This window comes from Anguilla rostrata, chromosome 12 (assembly GCF_018555375.3).
Source record: "Anguilla rostrata isolate EN2019 chromosome 12, ASM1855537v3, whole genome shotgun sequence".
Taxonomy (NCBI): domain Eukaryota; kingdom Metazoa; phylum Chordata; class Actinopteri; order Anguilliformes; family Anguillidae; genus Anguilla; species Anguilla rostrata.
The window spans coordinates 18,267,667-18,282,201 of record NC_057944.1 but is presented as its reverse complement, the minus strand read 5'-3'; the positions used below and the strand labels follow the sequence as shown (position 1 = coordinate 18,282,201).

Here is a 14,535-nt window from a genome sequence, read left to right as displayed (position 1 = left end):
GTGATTTTTTCAGAGTTTTTATTGGATGGTCAGATGATTCCTCTGGGTGGGAAAGGCTTATCTCTGGGTGGGCAATGCCCACCCCAGCCCACCCGTAGACATGCCCTTGCATACAATGCTGATTGAAACTATCCTCTGATCTCATTTAAAGTTAAATATTTTAAAGAGTTCTTTACAGTTCCCTCCTCAACCACCGCAAGAATGTCAGTAGTTTCCTTAGTAGATACTTTTGATGGACTGGTTTGGCTATAATCTACCTCATTGCATAATGCTCTTTGGAACCAAAGCAAACTTGAAGAGGTAGCCTAAAATAATATATTAGACACAACTGGCCAATCTCTGTCTACGTTATGTGCTTCTTTTCTGGCATTGTAAATTCCAACTTAATGACTCTTCAGAGATCTGCACTCAATGCAGATATTTTACAAGGCGGATTTTAAGTTGACCTGGCTATGCAGCCTGAAATGTACAATAACATGAATATGGTCCAAATGGTTATGACATTTCTCCAAATGATTATTTGTTGGACTATTTTAAAGAGACAAGCAAAGATAATCTTAATGCCAATGCAATGACAGCATCTAATGCTCGAGGCTTGTGTATAGCCAGAGATAATTTTTTACCCCAATCCCTTCTGTAGGAAGGTCAAACATGTTTTAGGGATTTTTCAGTAAACATATTTTGACAGTTCACATTTCATGCACAATATCATAAATGCAGTGTTGGGGAGTAGTGAACTACATGTAATTAAACTAGTAGTTTAAAGTAATAATCTCGAAGATTTTCATTAAAATAAATGTCTGTTAAGTCACTATCTATCGCTGAATTAGGTAACACAATGGTGATTGAGCATATTATTATATTAATTTATATTATTATTATTAGTATTATAATGTATGATTAAAGAACTGGGTGTCTGTGGCAACATTCCCGGGAAAAAATCACAAGAGGCGCATAGATAGTGACGTGTTTTCCATCACCCATCAGTGGTTGGTCCGCCAGAGAGGGTAGGCGGAGCTAACACAACAGGCTTGCTCTTCAACTCACTTGTGTGTGAGCGGCGTACTGTCTGCTAGCGTTAAAGGTGGCTGGGTTATGGAACCCTAATACGTTTTTGTGTAACATGAGAGGTCATATTATTTGTTGATATAGATTTCGTATTACATTTGATGACAATATAACGTTACTAAATTACATAGCTAGCGTTAGCTGTGCAAATAGCTACCGGACCATGTCAATAAAGGCAACATTAGGTTAGACAACATTGCGCACAGTATCCATCTCTCATATCAGGTAACGTTGCGTTAGCTAGCTAGCTAATTTAATCAACACAATCTAATGTCAGCTAACAATTATAAAAAATGCTAGCTAATGCTACTGACCGGTACCAACCTCGCAAACCGTCTATCGAATGCAATGCTACCTTGTTGCAGCATTGCAATGTAGCTAACTAAAGGCCAGTTCAGATCAATGATTCACAAGACTGAATGCAACTGGCAAAATTCCAAGACGTCTAATTGTAAACGTTGTAAAACTGCACTTGGCGATTTGACAAGGTGGGTCTTTTGAGACCCTAGGCAACGGCTTCAGAGGCTCTGCAACTAACCAGTTCACACCGCTGCAATTTTCTCTGCAACATTCTAAAACCGTTTAGTCTCGTTGCGAATCATTGATCTTAACTGGCCTTAACGTTACCGTTATTTACATTGCCATCAAGTTCATCAATATATAAGCCAGGGTATAGGTGGAGCAGAGTCTGATTTCTGTGTAAAGATGTCAAGCCGGAGAAAGCTAAATAAAAGAATACGGCAGTATGGATTAGCGTTGTTATTATTTTATTACGCTTCCTCATATGTTCCTTCAGCCTTGATGCCATTTTTTTGATGAAATCTTCTTTGTTTTTGTTTTATTCTTCTTATTCTGATTGCTAATTTAACACCCAGCTCAGCTTTATTCTCAAACAGTTTAGCTAGCAAAACCAGAAACAAGGCAGTTGTTTCAAAAATATCACATAACAATCATTCACGATGATGATGCACGAGATACACAATTGTACGAGCCACAGCGAATCCCGCGAATTCTTCTCTGCAGTGTAAAGATGTTCATACCGAGCAAAAGGTGGATAAAGAACGTTTGTGGAAATTGATCATCACTAATTCTACCCCAGGTCTGCTACAGCATTTTAACCCGGCTCGGCAGTGTAAAGACAACTTAAGTTAGCCTAATGTTAGACAATGAATGAGTATGTACATAACGTTACTTGTATAACAGCCATTTTTTATTCAGTAAATAATAAGTGTAATAGTTGGCGTGGCCCAGGTGCCAACTGACTGACGTCACACAGGCGACACTGGTTGGATCCGGTTGGATCTATGGGAAGTGAGGTCCAAAAACACACCTGCAATTACCGCTTCTCGCCATTGGTACCGCCAAAGAGAGCGAAACTGAAATCTTCGAGTTTGTAACTTTAACTACATTTTGTAGTAGCTAGCTGGTAATTCAACTACATTCATACTTGCATACTGATTCAAGTAGTTAAATTACTTTTTTGCCATTTTTTGTGTAGTTAACTACTGAAACTACAAACAATTTTGGGCCATAAAAGAAAGGAATGATTTTTTATTTTTATTTTACCATTGCTTCTCTACTGTAATGGAACCCCCTTTGACCAGCCCCGTCCCCTTTTTCTTTCATCCTGACCGCTGTGAAGGCATGCCCAGGCAATGCATTCGTCAGGCAGCCACCACCACACACTTGACCTTTGTGTAGTGCATGTGCAAAAGTGCGGGAGTTGCTCAGTGCTCACACAGCGACAGGGTCATCATGGATAAACCTCCCAAATCTCAGCCTGAGGAAGAATCACCATGGCCATACTTAAACAAACACATGACACTGACTAGCTCCATCAACAAAACCTCCGTTTTTACTTGTGAGCTATGCAAGCCGAGAGTAATACACTCTCTGCTGCAAAAACATCAAACACAAATCTAAGAACACATATAAAGGTGAGTGTATTAACATTGACTTTGCTAGCCAATTTAGCAAAGTTTAGATAAGTTAGCCACATTGTAATGTTACATACAGGCAAGTGATTTAATTCAGTGAACGTTAACGTTAGTCTAATTAAATAAAGTCTGTAGCGTTAATTCATCTGACAGCAATTATGTTTTATCAAAAATGAACATGTCGCTAACCAGCTGATGTCAGGTTTACTGACATAAAGCAAACATTAGCTAACGTTAGCTGACCAAGTCATACTACTCTCATAATGTGTTTCTCCGCCCATACAATATGTCGCAATGCACGGGACTGGTCTTTCATGATAATCACCTACTATTTGATTACAATCACCTGTGTTTGCTGAACAAGGTGTCTGCAATCAATCCAATACTATGAATAGCTTAGCCAGAATCATTCAAATGAAGGTCTGGCTAGGCTGAAGTTGGCTTGCTGTTCTTTTGCCACCTAAGGTCAATATTGTAACAGAATACAATTTTATTTAAAGTGATCTAGTGATATAGAGGGTAATTCTATGGACCATCTATGGACCAAATGTCATGCTATTCTATATTAGAAGTTACCTGGCTAACTGAGTAATCCTGATTGGTGCAATGCCCCCCACCTGGACTCTAGTTTCTGGAAGGCAGGTGTCTGACTGATGGACATTGTATACAAAACCAAAGCTGACATTCCTTGCACTTTCCCATGAATAGTGGGGTATTTTATTTTTTTGGTTTATGTATGACCTATGAACAAGAGGGCACGTTTTGCAATGAACTCAATTGAGTAGCATTTTTTGCTGGCATGTGACTTTTTTGTATTATATTTTGTTATAATTTCGTATCACATGTACATTGTCAATTTGATCTTTTTTTTTCCGAAGTAGTTCGAACTACTTTTTCTGAGAAGCTTTAATTAACCAAACTAGATTACTCCCTAGGGTTGTTTTGCTGTAGTTCAACTTCTTCCAGTGTGAAGTAGTTGGTAGCTTGCAAAGCTATGCTTTCAAAGTAGCTTCCCCAACACTGCATAAATGCAACAGTATAATCAAATAACAACACATAACTCAATTTACTAATTAACTGACTAATTTGCCTGAAAATAAGTCAGTTGCTTTATTATGATGTCAAAAATTAGCCTCTTCCCTCACATCGTCAGTGCAACTTTTAGGGTGGGGTTATCTTTTTTCTTCAACAACATGAACCAATATTTAGTCGTATTCATACAGTAAGACAAATATACTATATTAATTTGCTTGTATATATTGTAATAGGATGTAACATTTAATCAAATATGTTCTCTCAAAATGCTGTGTGCCAAAATGTCTCAGTTTCAAATCCAGTGGCCTCGTGGCTTTAAAATTCCAAACTACAAAATCCCTTCTAGGGTTAATTTTGAATATGATAGCAAGTGTTGGTTTTTATGGTGCCATTTTGCTTCTGAAACGGCTCTAGAATGTAAAGTCCTACAGGATGTAAGCTGTCATTATGCTTTTTTTTCACACAGCCACATACACACAGAGGCACGCACATACACAGGCGCACATGTTCTCTTGTGCGATAAGGACCTTTTCACAATCTTTGTATCATATTGATTTGGTTTGCCTTTTGAAGGGTAAGCATTATAATATCAGTTACCCCTGCTTTGCCTAACAAAATACATAAATGAAAACATCTGTGACTGTTCAGGTGCAATTTGGCTGCTGCTGCATGTTTGGAACATTGGTGTAATCTGAGGTTCTGCCCCCAGCCCCCTGTCCCAAACCTTACATACAGGTTTTGAGCTCCTTCAAAGGCACTGTAAATGCAGTTAAAAATCATCAAGGAACCTTGTTGCTCTGTTTGTATTTACAGTGCTTAGTAGGAAACAATACCACAGCAATATCTGAATCTGAATATCTGAATCCAAATATGGAATACAGCTCAATTTCTTACAGAAAACATCATTGTTTTATTTGGTAACAACTCTTCCCATCAGATGTTGTTTTGTATTTTTCTGTGGCTTCAGTAAAATGATGTAGCATTTTGGAGCAAATAAGCAAAGCAGTAGGCCAAAACTAGAAGCTAGAATTGCAAATATCTCCACAGCTACAGTGAACTTTCCAGGTGAGCTGATATATGCAGGGACAAAGGCGAGCCACACTGCACAGAAGATCAGCATGCTGAAGGTGATGTATTTGGCTTCATTAAAATTGCCTGGCAGCTTCCTGGCCAGAAAGGCTAGAATAAAACACAGAGCAGCCAGGAGACCAATGTATCCCAGAACACACCAGAAGGCCTGTTCAGAACCCACACTACACTCCAGGATTATTCTGGACCAGTGGTACTGGGTGTTTTTGTTTGGGAAAGGAGGAGCAGTGATCAGCCATACTGCACAGATTATCACTTGTATGAAGGTGCAGGCAGAGATGATAAATCTCTGCTGTTTGGGTCCCAGCCATTTCATGAGGTTGTTTCCAGGCCTGGTGGCTGTAAAGGCAGCCAGCACCACCAGAGTCTTCCCCAGGATACAGGAGATGCAGAGTGAGAAAGTGATGCTGAAGGCAGTGTGGCGCAGCATGCAGGACCATGATGTAGGCTCTCCAATGAACACCAGCGCACACAGGAAACACAGAGTCAGAGAGAGCAGGATGAAGAAGCTCAGCTCTGAGTTGTTGACTTTGACAATCGGAGTGTTCCTGTGGTAGAGGAATACTGCCAGAACAGCGATGGTGAGGCAGGCTCCGACTACGGCTACCACAGTCAGGGTCAGTCCCATTGCATCATGGGAGAGGTACTCAATCGCTTTGGGTATGCATTCAGTTCGGGCTGCATTGGACCAGTAATCTTCAGGACAAGATGTGCAATCTATTGAATCTAAAGAGGAAGAGTAATAGACACCGAGGTTGTTACATAAATTATGTTAAGTGTCAAACATTAGACTATCCTAATACCTAAAATAAAGATACATGAATGAATACTAAATCACTGCACTATGAGAAACTTGAAATTCAATTTCAAGAAAACTGTATTGCTTATACAGGAGTAGTACCAAGGTATATATCTACATGGGGAAAGGAATCAAGTAAAGAATTTAATCACAGACAAAATTAATACATTTGAGGTAATAAAATAACATACGAGACAAGAAAAATATTATGCATTCGCAAGACAGAAAGAAAATTATCCCCTACTGGTTTCCATGAAAATACAACTCCCTATAAAACAGTGCCTCCCCCTCACACATTGTAATGGCTTTGCTCCATCAAACAGTGGTTTCCTTTGCACTGATGCCTTAGATTTTGTCTGGCAGAGATGGATGGCAATCTATTCATTATGCAAATCAATTACTTGATGTATATAAAATAATTGTATCTTATAGCAAGCTTTTATTTTTGTATTTTTAATTCGTAAATCATTGTGGCTCAAAGTTTTCAACCACTTTAAAATGCTAACTTTAACTGAAAACCATCATGCTGTATGTTGTGGTTGTGATTTAATGTCAGCTGATTATGTCACACAAAGATAAAGTTAAGTCCACCAGGAAGGGGAGGAAATGAATTCATATGCATATAAACAATTGCACATGTGGCAAATGCAAACTGCCACTATTAGCAGATGATGGTTGATAGTTATGACATTCATTGCAAGTGCTTTAGAAATCTCATGTTATTGTTCATTTTTTTGTATATTTGGACTCAATTTACTGTCACCAAAGAAGTGCAGTTTTTCAGTGAAAATAACACTTAGTAAAAAGAGTGGAGCCCCCACCCCTCTCCTTGCTAATCTTGCCGTCGTCACATGGTACACAATCAAAGCAGCACAGAGGCTCCCCACGTCGGACAGCCTTCCTGCTTCCTGGAGCACAGCTCTCACTGCACACAGACACAAACACCTGCAAGAGGGAAAACACAACCTGTTGTAGCTGCATATTCATTTAGTTTTTCACAAGAAGGTGCTCTGATATAATTGGAAATTACTGCTTATTGTTGGAAAATTTATATGTCTGCTATGTTGGGCTTAAAGTCATAGACATGGTAGCTCACCCACATGCATTTACCTCAAGATTTTGTTTTCGTGATTTGAAAATATGTGTATTGTTCTGGTATTTTCTAGAAAATATACATTAAGAAAAAAAACTCACAGTTAACCCATTTTAATTTGTTTATATTATTTTAATATAGCTTTTCCTGATGAACACTATATAATCTGCACACACCTGCAACAAAGCAAAAACCTTTTTCAGGAAAGAAGTCTCACAAAACAGTTGCATGAAACTTCTGAAATACATTATACCATCTAAACAAATCTGAACTGCCTGCATTGCATGTTTGATGTGTTGTTGTATATTACAGAATAAATGTGTTTATAGTAATTTTGATAAACTATGCTCTGCTCACGGCTTGCCTCAGTTTGATGGCCAGTCCACATGATCAACTCCTCCTGGATAAATAGCTCTTTCCCAATGTCCTTTGCACCATCATACAGACCCACATTGACAAACTCAATATTTCCAGCTGCTCCTCTTTGCCAATTGATCAGGTCATATGAACGAGTTGAATCTCCATTTGCATCAAAATCAATATCTTCTCCAGAAACAGTGAAGACAACATCTTGAAGATACTGCTGAACCTTTTACAGAAAACAGTAATACTATACATTTAGTGAAGGAAAACATTCCTCACAAAAAAGAAATAATTATCTACTTTAATATATAGTATTTCCCAGCATATACCATGTTGTGTATAATTTTATTACCAATGTGAATAGCATGCAATGTTACTTTAGTGCCATTCATAAAGTGAAAATGTTAATTTGCAATCATCTGTACAGCAAAAAACAGTTACAGTGGCTTCACAGCTTTAGACCAGTACCATGGGTTCTACAGGGGGTCGGTCACATATAAAATCTGAACAATACCCAGACACTTAGTCAGAACATATTTAGAAATTCTATTAAATTTTTTTTGAAAAAGTAACCAATATTTACAATGGATATTTCATTGTGAAGTCTTACCTGCCATGGTTGAATATTTGTGGCATCAGCACATGAGGAGTTGTGGAAGGGCCCTTTCCCAGGCTTACAGCTGATGAGGTTGTGCAGGGAGTGAGCGAAGGCGTACACAGCTTTGTACACATTGTAGGAAATTCGAAGACGGGAGGTGTTCAGGTAAGCAGAGTGCTGCTCCTGCAGGGGCTCCAGCCCTGAACAGGGGGGCAGCTGGGAGGAGGCCTGGGTCCTGTTGCTGGAGGGGTAGAGAGAGCAACCGTACAAGGCACCCCACAGCTCATGCACCAGGGGGTTACTGGGGTACTTCAATGGGTTTACATTCATCAGGTAGTCTCTAAGACCAGGAATCTTCCCCTGCCTGACGGCGAAACCAATGGTGCCACCTAGAAATGGGTAGAACTCACTGCCTGTGAATAATGGTGATGTTACCCAGGCTTCAGTGGCAATCCACTGGATCCCTGTGATGTTCTGATCCATGTACTCTTTAAATAAGGGGTAGACCTCCCCCTCAACAGCAATGGTGATAACGACTCTTGCAGTGGAGTGCTTAATCACATCTAGGATTTCAAGGATTCCTTCACGACTGTACACTTTGGAAATGATTTTCTGGTAGGCCAAACACACACCAGTGTTCTTTATTTCCTTCAAAAGGCCCTGAAATGCAAATCTCCCATAATCATCATCTTGAATGAGAACACCAACCCAAGTCCATCCAAATTGGAGCAGGAGGCTTGCAATGGCTTTTACCTGGTAGTCGTCATTAGGAATGACTCTAAAAAATGTTGGGAATTCTTTCCTGTTTTTAAGACAGGAGCATGTTGTGAAATAACTTATCTGAAAAAGATTTTTAAAGTATGTTACAATAAAATAGTTATTTCAGTTATTTTTGTAACAATTTATTATTTTTCAGTTCATTTATTCCATTAGTACAAATGTAAAATGAAAATAAGAACAATTTTCTAAAATGTACTGTTCTCTTTAGTGAATCCTCTTCCTCCAGAACCACTGACTGAGCTATGTTCAAAACGAAAAGCTCATTCTGTATATGTGGTTCTAAAATCTAAAAAGGCTACATTTCAGAAAGAGAACACAAAACAAATTTCCAACAGAACCAGGAGGTGCTGGGATTTTTAGTCAATCTTTATAGAGGCAATGCATGTAACTGAACAACCCAGGCAACTTATATCAGAATGAAAATTATATTAGATCTCATAGAATATACGCACCATTGGAATTCTGAAGGGCTGCAATGTTCTGGAGACAATAGTCCCAGAACTTCCAATAACAGCCAAAACAGGAGCAGTGCCAGAACACATGGCACTCTGGGCTAAACCAGGTCCATTCAGAACTGCCAGAGCTGCCCTTTGTGCTTGTACATATGTAGAACAGGAGTCATGGATCTTGTATCCCAGAGTGAAGTTAGGCAGTAGGTTTTGACTCTGGTTGATCTCCTCAACAGCGTACCTCATGGTCTGTGCCCAGCGGAAAGTTCTGGGGTTAAATCTGTGTGAAGACCAACAACAATGTGACTTGACTCTGTTGGAAAAGCAAACAGTTATGTACTATTGTCAAAAACACAGTGAACTCACCCCTGAAATTGTGGAGCAGCTGGTTTGTAAGTGAAGTTCCGGTCTAGTTGCTCAACTCTGTAATGCATGGGAAAAATTCCTCCAATGATGAAGTCTCCATCAGCGTAGAAATTGGGCTCAAAGTTGCCCAGCAGGGAACAGGCTGGGTCAGGGCTCGAGTTAACAGGAGTGGCAACAGATAAGGGGTAACAAAGAAGCCACATCACCAGAGGAGTCATCTTTGGCCAGGCTAGTCTCACACACTGCGGTGCTGAATGAGGAGCAGCTTTTTATTCTCTCATCACATTATGTTCCGTATCTCCTTAGGATCATCAGGTGACTACATGACATCATCATTCTGCTCATCCCATTAAAACAAGGCTGAGGCACAGAGCTCAAATGAAATAGCTTGCACGCAAATTTCCTGTAATTTCAGTAATACAGCTCTGGAAAAGAATATAGAGACCACACAATACTTTTTGAATCACGGGTACTCCACAATATTGATTGCTGAACCCTTCCTAAGTAAAGACATTATGTTATTCACTGGATAACAGCAATACAACACAACATAAAGACAATATTTCTGTTTGGAATTAAAATCAAATGTAGTTAAAATTTCATGAAATTAGATTTACACAGACACATAACCATAAGCTGTGAATCTCTAAAGTTGATGTGATCTTTTAATTTTTCCAGAGCTTTTATAATAATAATGATAATAATCGTTACGTCCCCTGCCTCTGCTTGTCTGGGTAGTGCAGGTGAGGCTAATTGCTTCATTGCCTGATTGCCTCCACCTACCTGTGGCCAACATAAGCCCTGCAGTAACAGGCTGGGGAGGATCTTCTGTGGGGCTGTCATGTTGGAATTTTTTGTGTGTGGTTTATGGTTTTTGTGTAGATCTTTTCTTGTTTTGTGAACTTTGTGGGTTTTTGTTTGTTTTGGTTTGTGTTTTAGTTTGTAACTTATATTAATAAATGTTTTTTTGATACACTTTGACTCAGTTGTTGCGGCTTTTCGAGCCGGCTGTAACAAAATGGGGGCTCATCTGGGATACGTGTCGGGGATCTACAGATTTCCCTGCGGGGTGCGTGCGCAGACTTCCCTGCGCCGTGTGTGTGCAGACTTCCCTGCAGCGTGTGTGTGCAGACGTCCCTGCAGCGTGCGTGCGCAGACTTCCCTGCAGCGTGCGTGCGCAGACTTCCCTGCAGCGTGCACGCGCAGACTTCCCTGCGGCGTGCGTGCGTGTGCAGACTTCTCTGCGGCGTGTGTGCGCAGACTTCCCTGTGGTGTGCGTGCGTGTGCAGACTTCCCTGCAGCGTGCGTGCGCAGACTTCTCTGCGGCGTGCGTGCATGTGCAGACTTCCCTGCAGCGTGCGTGCGTGTGCAGACTTCCCTGCGGCGTGTGTGCGTGTGCAGACTTCCCTGCAGCGTGCGTGTGCAGACTTCCCTGCAGCGTGCGTGCGCAGACTTCCCTGCGGCGTGCGTGCGTGTGCAGACTTCCCTGCGGTATGCGTGCGTGTGCAGACTTCTCTGCGGCGTGCATGCGCAGACTTCCCTGCGGTGTGCGTGCGTGCGTGTGCAGACTTCTCTGCGGCGTGCGTGTGCAGACTTCCCTGCGGCGTGCGTGCGTGTGCAGACTTCCCTGCAGCGTGCGTGTGCAGACTTCCCTGCAGCGTGCGTGTGCAGACTTCCCTGCAGCGTGCGTGTGCAGACTTCCCTGCGGCGTGTGTGCGTGTGCAGGCTTCCCTGCAGCGTGCGTGTGCAGACTTCCCTGCAGCGTGCGTGTGCAGACTTCCCTGCGGCGTGTGTGCGTGTGCAGGCTTCCCTGCGGTGTGCGCAGACTTCCCTGCGGCGTGCGTGCGCAGACTTCCCTGCGGCGTGCGTGCGCAGACTTCCCTGCGGCGTGTGTGCGTGTGCAGACTTCCCTGCGGCGTGTGTGCGTGTGCAGGCTTCCCTGCAGCGTGCGCAGACTTCCCTGCAGCGTGTGTGCGTGCGCAGCCTTCCCTGCGGCGTGCGTGCGTGAGACTTCTCTGCGGCGTGTGTGCGTGTGCAGACTTCCCTGCAGTGTGCGTGTGCAGACTTCTCTGCGGCATGCGTGTGCAGACTTCCCTGCGCCGACACACGCAGACTTTCCTACGACGTCAAATTCATGGACATTGTTCGTCTGGTCATGCCGCCAGTCAATTTATTTATTTATTTTTTTGCGGTTTTGTGTGGTGGTTTTGGTCTTGTCGGTTTGTGTGGATAGAAAAAACAAAAGAAGACCAATGTACCTTATAGTTTTTTTGTCTTATGGGTGGGGTTGTTACGTCCCCTGCCTCAGCTTGTCTGGGTAGCGCAGAGGCGCTATAATAATAATATAGCTGCTATAGAGAGTGGAATTTGCATCTTTCTGAAATGTCTGAAAAAATATAAAAAAGGTTTTCAACAAAGTAATTGGCTGCACACCACAGGTGTGCTGTAGGGATACACTCCATGCTGCAATGGGAGAGGGAGACATGCACAGTGTGCAATAATAATAATAATAATAATAATAATAATGATATTAATAATAATTGCATGTTCTTTCTCGCCATATCGTGTGGGTTTCCTCTGGGTACTCCAGTTTTCTCCCACAGTCCAAAGACATGCAAGGCTAATTGGAGACTCTAAATTGCCCATAGGCATGAGTGCATCAGTGAATGGTGCGTGTGCCCAGCAATAGATTGGTGACCCGTCCATGGTGTATTCATGCCTCTTGCCCAATGCCTGCTGGGATAGGCTCCAAAAACCCACACACCTGACCCTGACCAGGAATAAGCGGATATAGATAATGGATGGATGGAATAACAATAATAATAATAATAATAATAATCATACATACATACATCTAATTGGTTATTGAAACATTCCTCTCCTCTCATTATTTTAAAGCTATTTACAGTTCAACCACCGCTAAAAAAAGTCAGTAGTTTCCTTAGTAGATACTTTTGATAGGGTTGTTTAGCCATAATCTACCTCATTGAATAATGCTCTTTGGAACCAAAAGAAAATGGATGGGGTAAAATAAGATATTAGACACAACTGCCAAATCTTTGTCTAAGTTATGTGCTTCTTTTCTGGAATTGTACATTTTGACTTAATGACTCTTCAGAGATCTGCACTCAATGCAGATATTTTACAAGGCTGATTTTAAGTTGAGCTGGCTATGCAGCCTGAAATGTACAATAGCATGCACATGACTATGGTCCAAATGGTTATGACATTTCTCTGAATGATTATTTATTGGACTATTTGAAAAAGAGACGCAAAGATTAACATAACATAACATAACATAAGACAAGAACAGGCCATTCAGCCCAACACTGCTCGTCTATTCCTACCACCACGGTACTCAATGCTTAGTTTACCTAAGAGCTAGGTATCTAACACTGTATCAAGGCCTTGAATAGCCTTGAATACTTGAATACAGAGTTTCTGCCTCCACTACATGCCCAGGCAAGCTATTCCACACATCAACCACTCTCTGTGTGAAAAAATATTTCCTAATGCCTGTGTGAAATTTACCCTTTGCCATTTTTGCTCCCTCGTTCTGCTAACCAAACTCAACTTGAATAATTTCCTCTAGTTCACTTTGAGGCTTTTAAATTTATTAAAGGGATTAACAATCAAATCTCCCCTAAGTCTCCTTTAACTAAGCTTGCAAAGGCCAAGCATCTCAAGCCTTTCCTCATAACACTTATCTTTTATACCCGGAATCAATCTGGTTGCCCGTCTTTGGACCTTTTCCAGCGCCTATTTATCTTTCTTGTAGTACGGTCCCCAGAACTGCGCACAATACTCTTAAGTGTGGTCTGACAAGGGTATTGCATAGGGTGAGTATGATCTCCTTAGATTTATACTCAATACTCCTGGTTATGTGTCCCAGCATCCTGTTGGCTTTTTTTTTTTGACCAGACCCTGATAGGCTTTGATCAACTATAACTCCCAAGTCTTTTTCTACATGTGCGCATTCTAATTTTATACCACCCATAAAGTAATCCTGCCCTATGTTTTTATGTAGAACTTCACATTTAGTAATATTGAATTTCATTTGCCAGGTTTCTGCCCACTTCTGGATTGTGTTTAAATCTTCTTGGATGACTTTAGTAGATTCCAAACTGTTGGCTAAACCCCCCAGTTTTGTATCACCTGCAAATTTAACTAGTGTACTTTCAATGTTTGTGTCAAGGTCATTTATGTAAATGAGGAAGAGCAGTGGACCCAGCACCGATCCCTCTGGAACTCCACTTCCTACAATACCCTGCTCAGATAAGATCTCTCCTACTGCTACCCTGTGTTCTATCCCGTAACCAGTTCTGAACCCACTCTGAAATGCCTCCTGTAGGTTCCTACTGTCCTCATTTTGATAATGAGTTTGTCATGTGGTACCTAATCAAATGCTTTTTGGAAATCTAAGTATATAATATCATAGGCCCTGCTCCCATTCAGCCACTTGGTAGCTTCCTCAAAGAATGTCAAAAGGTTTGTCAGGCATGACCTTCCCTTGCAAAAACCATGTTGGCTATCCCTTAGGATGTTATTAATTTCAAGAAATAATTCTAGTTTACCTTAATGCCAATGCAATGACAGCATCTGATTCTCGAGACATATAACCAGGGATAATTTTAAACCCCAATCCCTTCTTAGGTCAAACCTATTTTGGCAATTTTTCAGAAAACATATTTTGACTGTTCACTTTTCATACGCAATGTCATAAATGCTATAGTGTAATCAAATAAGATATAAATCACTAATTTTCCAGAAAATAAGTTATTTGCTTTATTATGATGTCAGAAATTAGCCGCTTCCCTCACATCGTCTGTGCAACATTTAGGGTGGGGTTATCTTTTTTCTTCAACAACATGAACCAATATATAGTCGTATTCATACAATAAAATTTATATACTGTATGCATATACTCATATATTGTTATGGGATACTACATTTAATTA

At 41.0% G+C, this 14,535-nt stretch overlaps 1 protein-coding gene and 1 long non-coding RNA gene across 2 annotated transcripts; one reads left to right on the top strand and one right to left on the bottom strand.

The window, feature by feature from the left end:
• Positions 1 to 4,101: 4,101 nt before the first annotated feature.
• On the bottom strand, positions 4,102 to 9,804 carry LOC135236641 (extracellular calcium-sensing receptor-like). The gene is made up of 6 exons (XM_064303119.1): positions 9,578 to 9,804; positions 9,215 to 9,491; positions 7,995 to 8,822; positions 7,386 to 7,610; positions 6,750 to 6,873; positions 4,102 to 5,855 (listed from the first exon to the last, which is right to left on the bottom strand). The coding sequence occupies exons 1-6, from the start codon at positions 9,793 to 9,795 to the stop codon at positions 4,951 to 4,953; spliced, it is 2,577 nt and encodes an 858-aa protein (XP_064159189.1). The 5' UTR covers positions 9,796 to 9,804; the 3' UTR covers positions 4,102 to 4,950.
• Positions 9,805 to 10,720: 916 nt separating this feature from the next.
• LOC135236642 (uncharacterized) lies at positions 10,721 to 11,468 on the top strand. The gene is made up of 4 exons (XR_010324639.1): positions 10,721 to 10,806; positions 10,892 to 10,914; positions 11,170 to 11,192; positions 11,382 to 11,468. It is a non-coding gene; the product is annotated as an uncharacterized LOC135236642 (long non-coding RNA).
• The last annotated feature ends 3,067 nt before the right edge of the window (positions 11,469 to 14,535 follow it).

Coding starts and splice junctions, on each gene's coding strand:
- LOC135236641 (XM_064303119.1), bottom strand. CDS start 9,795: ATGACTCCTCTGGTGATGTGGCTTCTTTGTTACCCCTTATCTGTTGCC. Junction 8,823..9,214: donor AGCCCTTCAGAATTCCAATG/GTGCGTATATTC, acceptor AATCTTTTTCAG/ATAAGTTATTTCACAACATG. Junction 6,874..7,385: donor GGACTGGCCATCAAACTGAG/GCAAGCCGTGAG, acceptor TCCCTCTTGCAG/GTGTTTGTGTCTGTGTGCAG.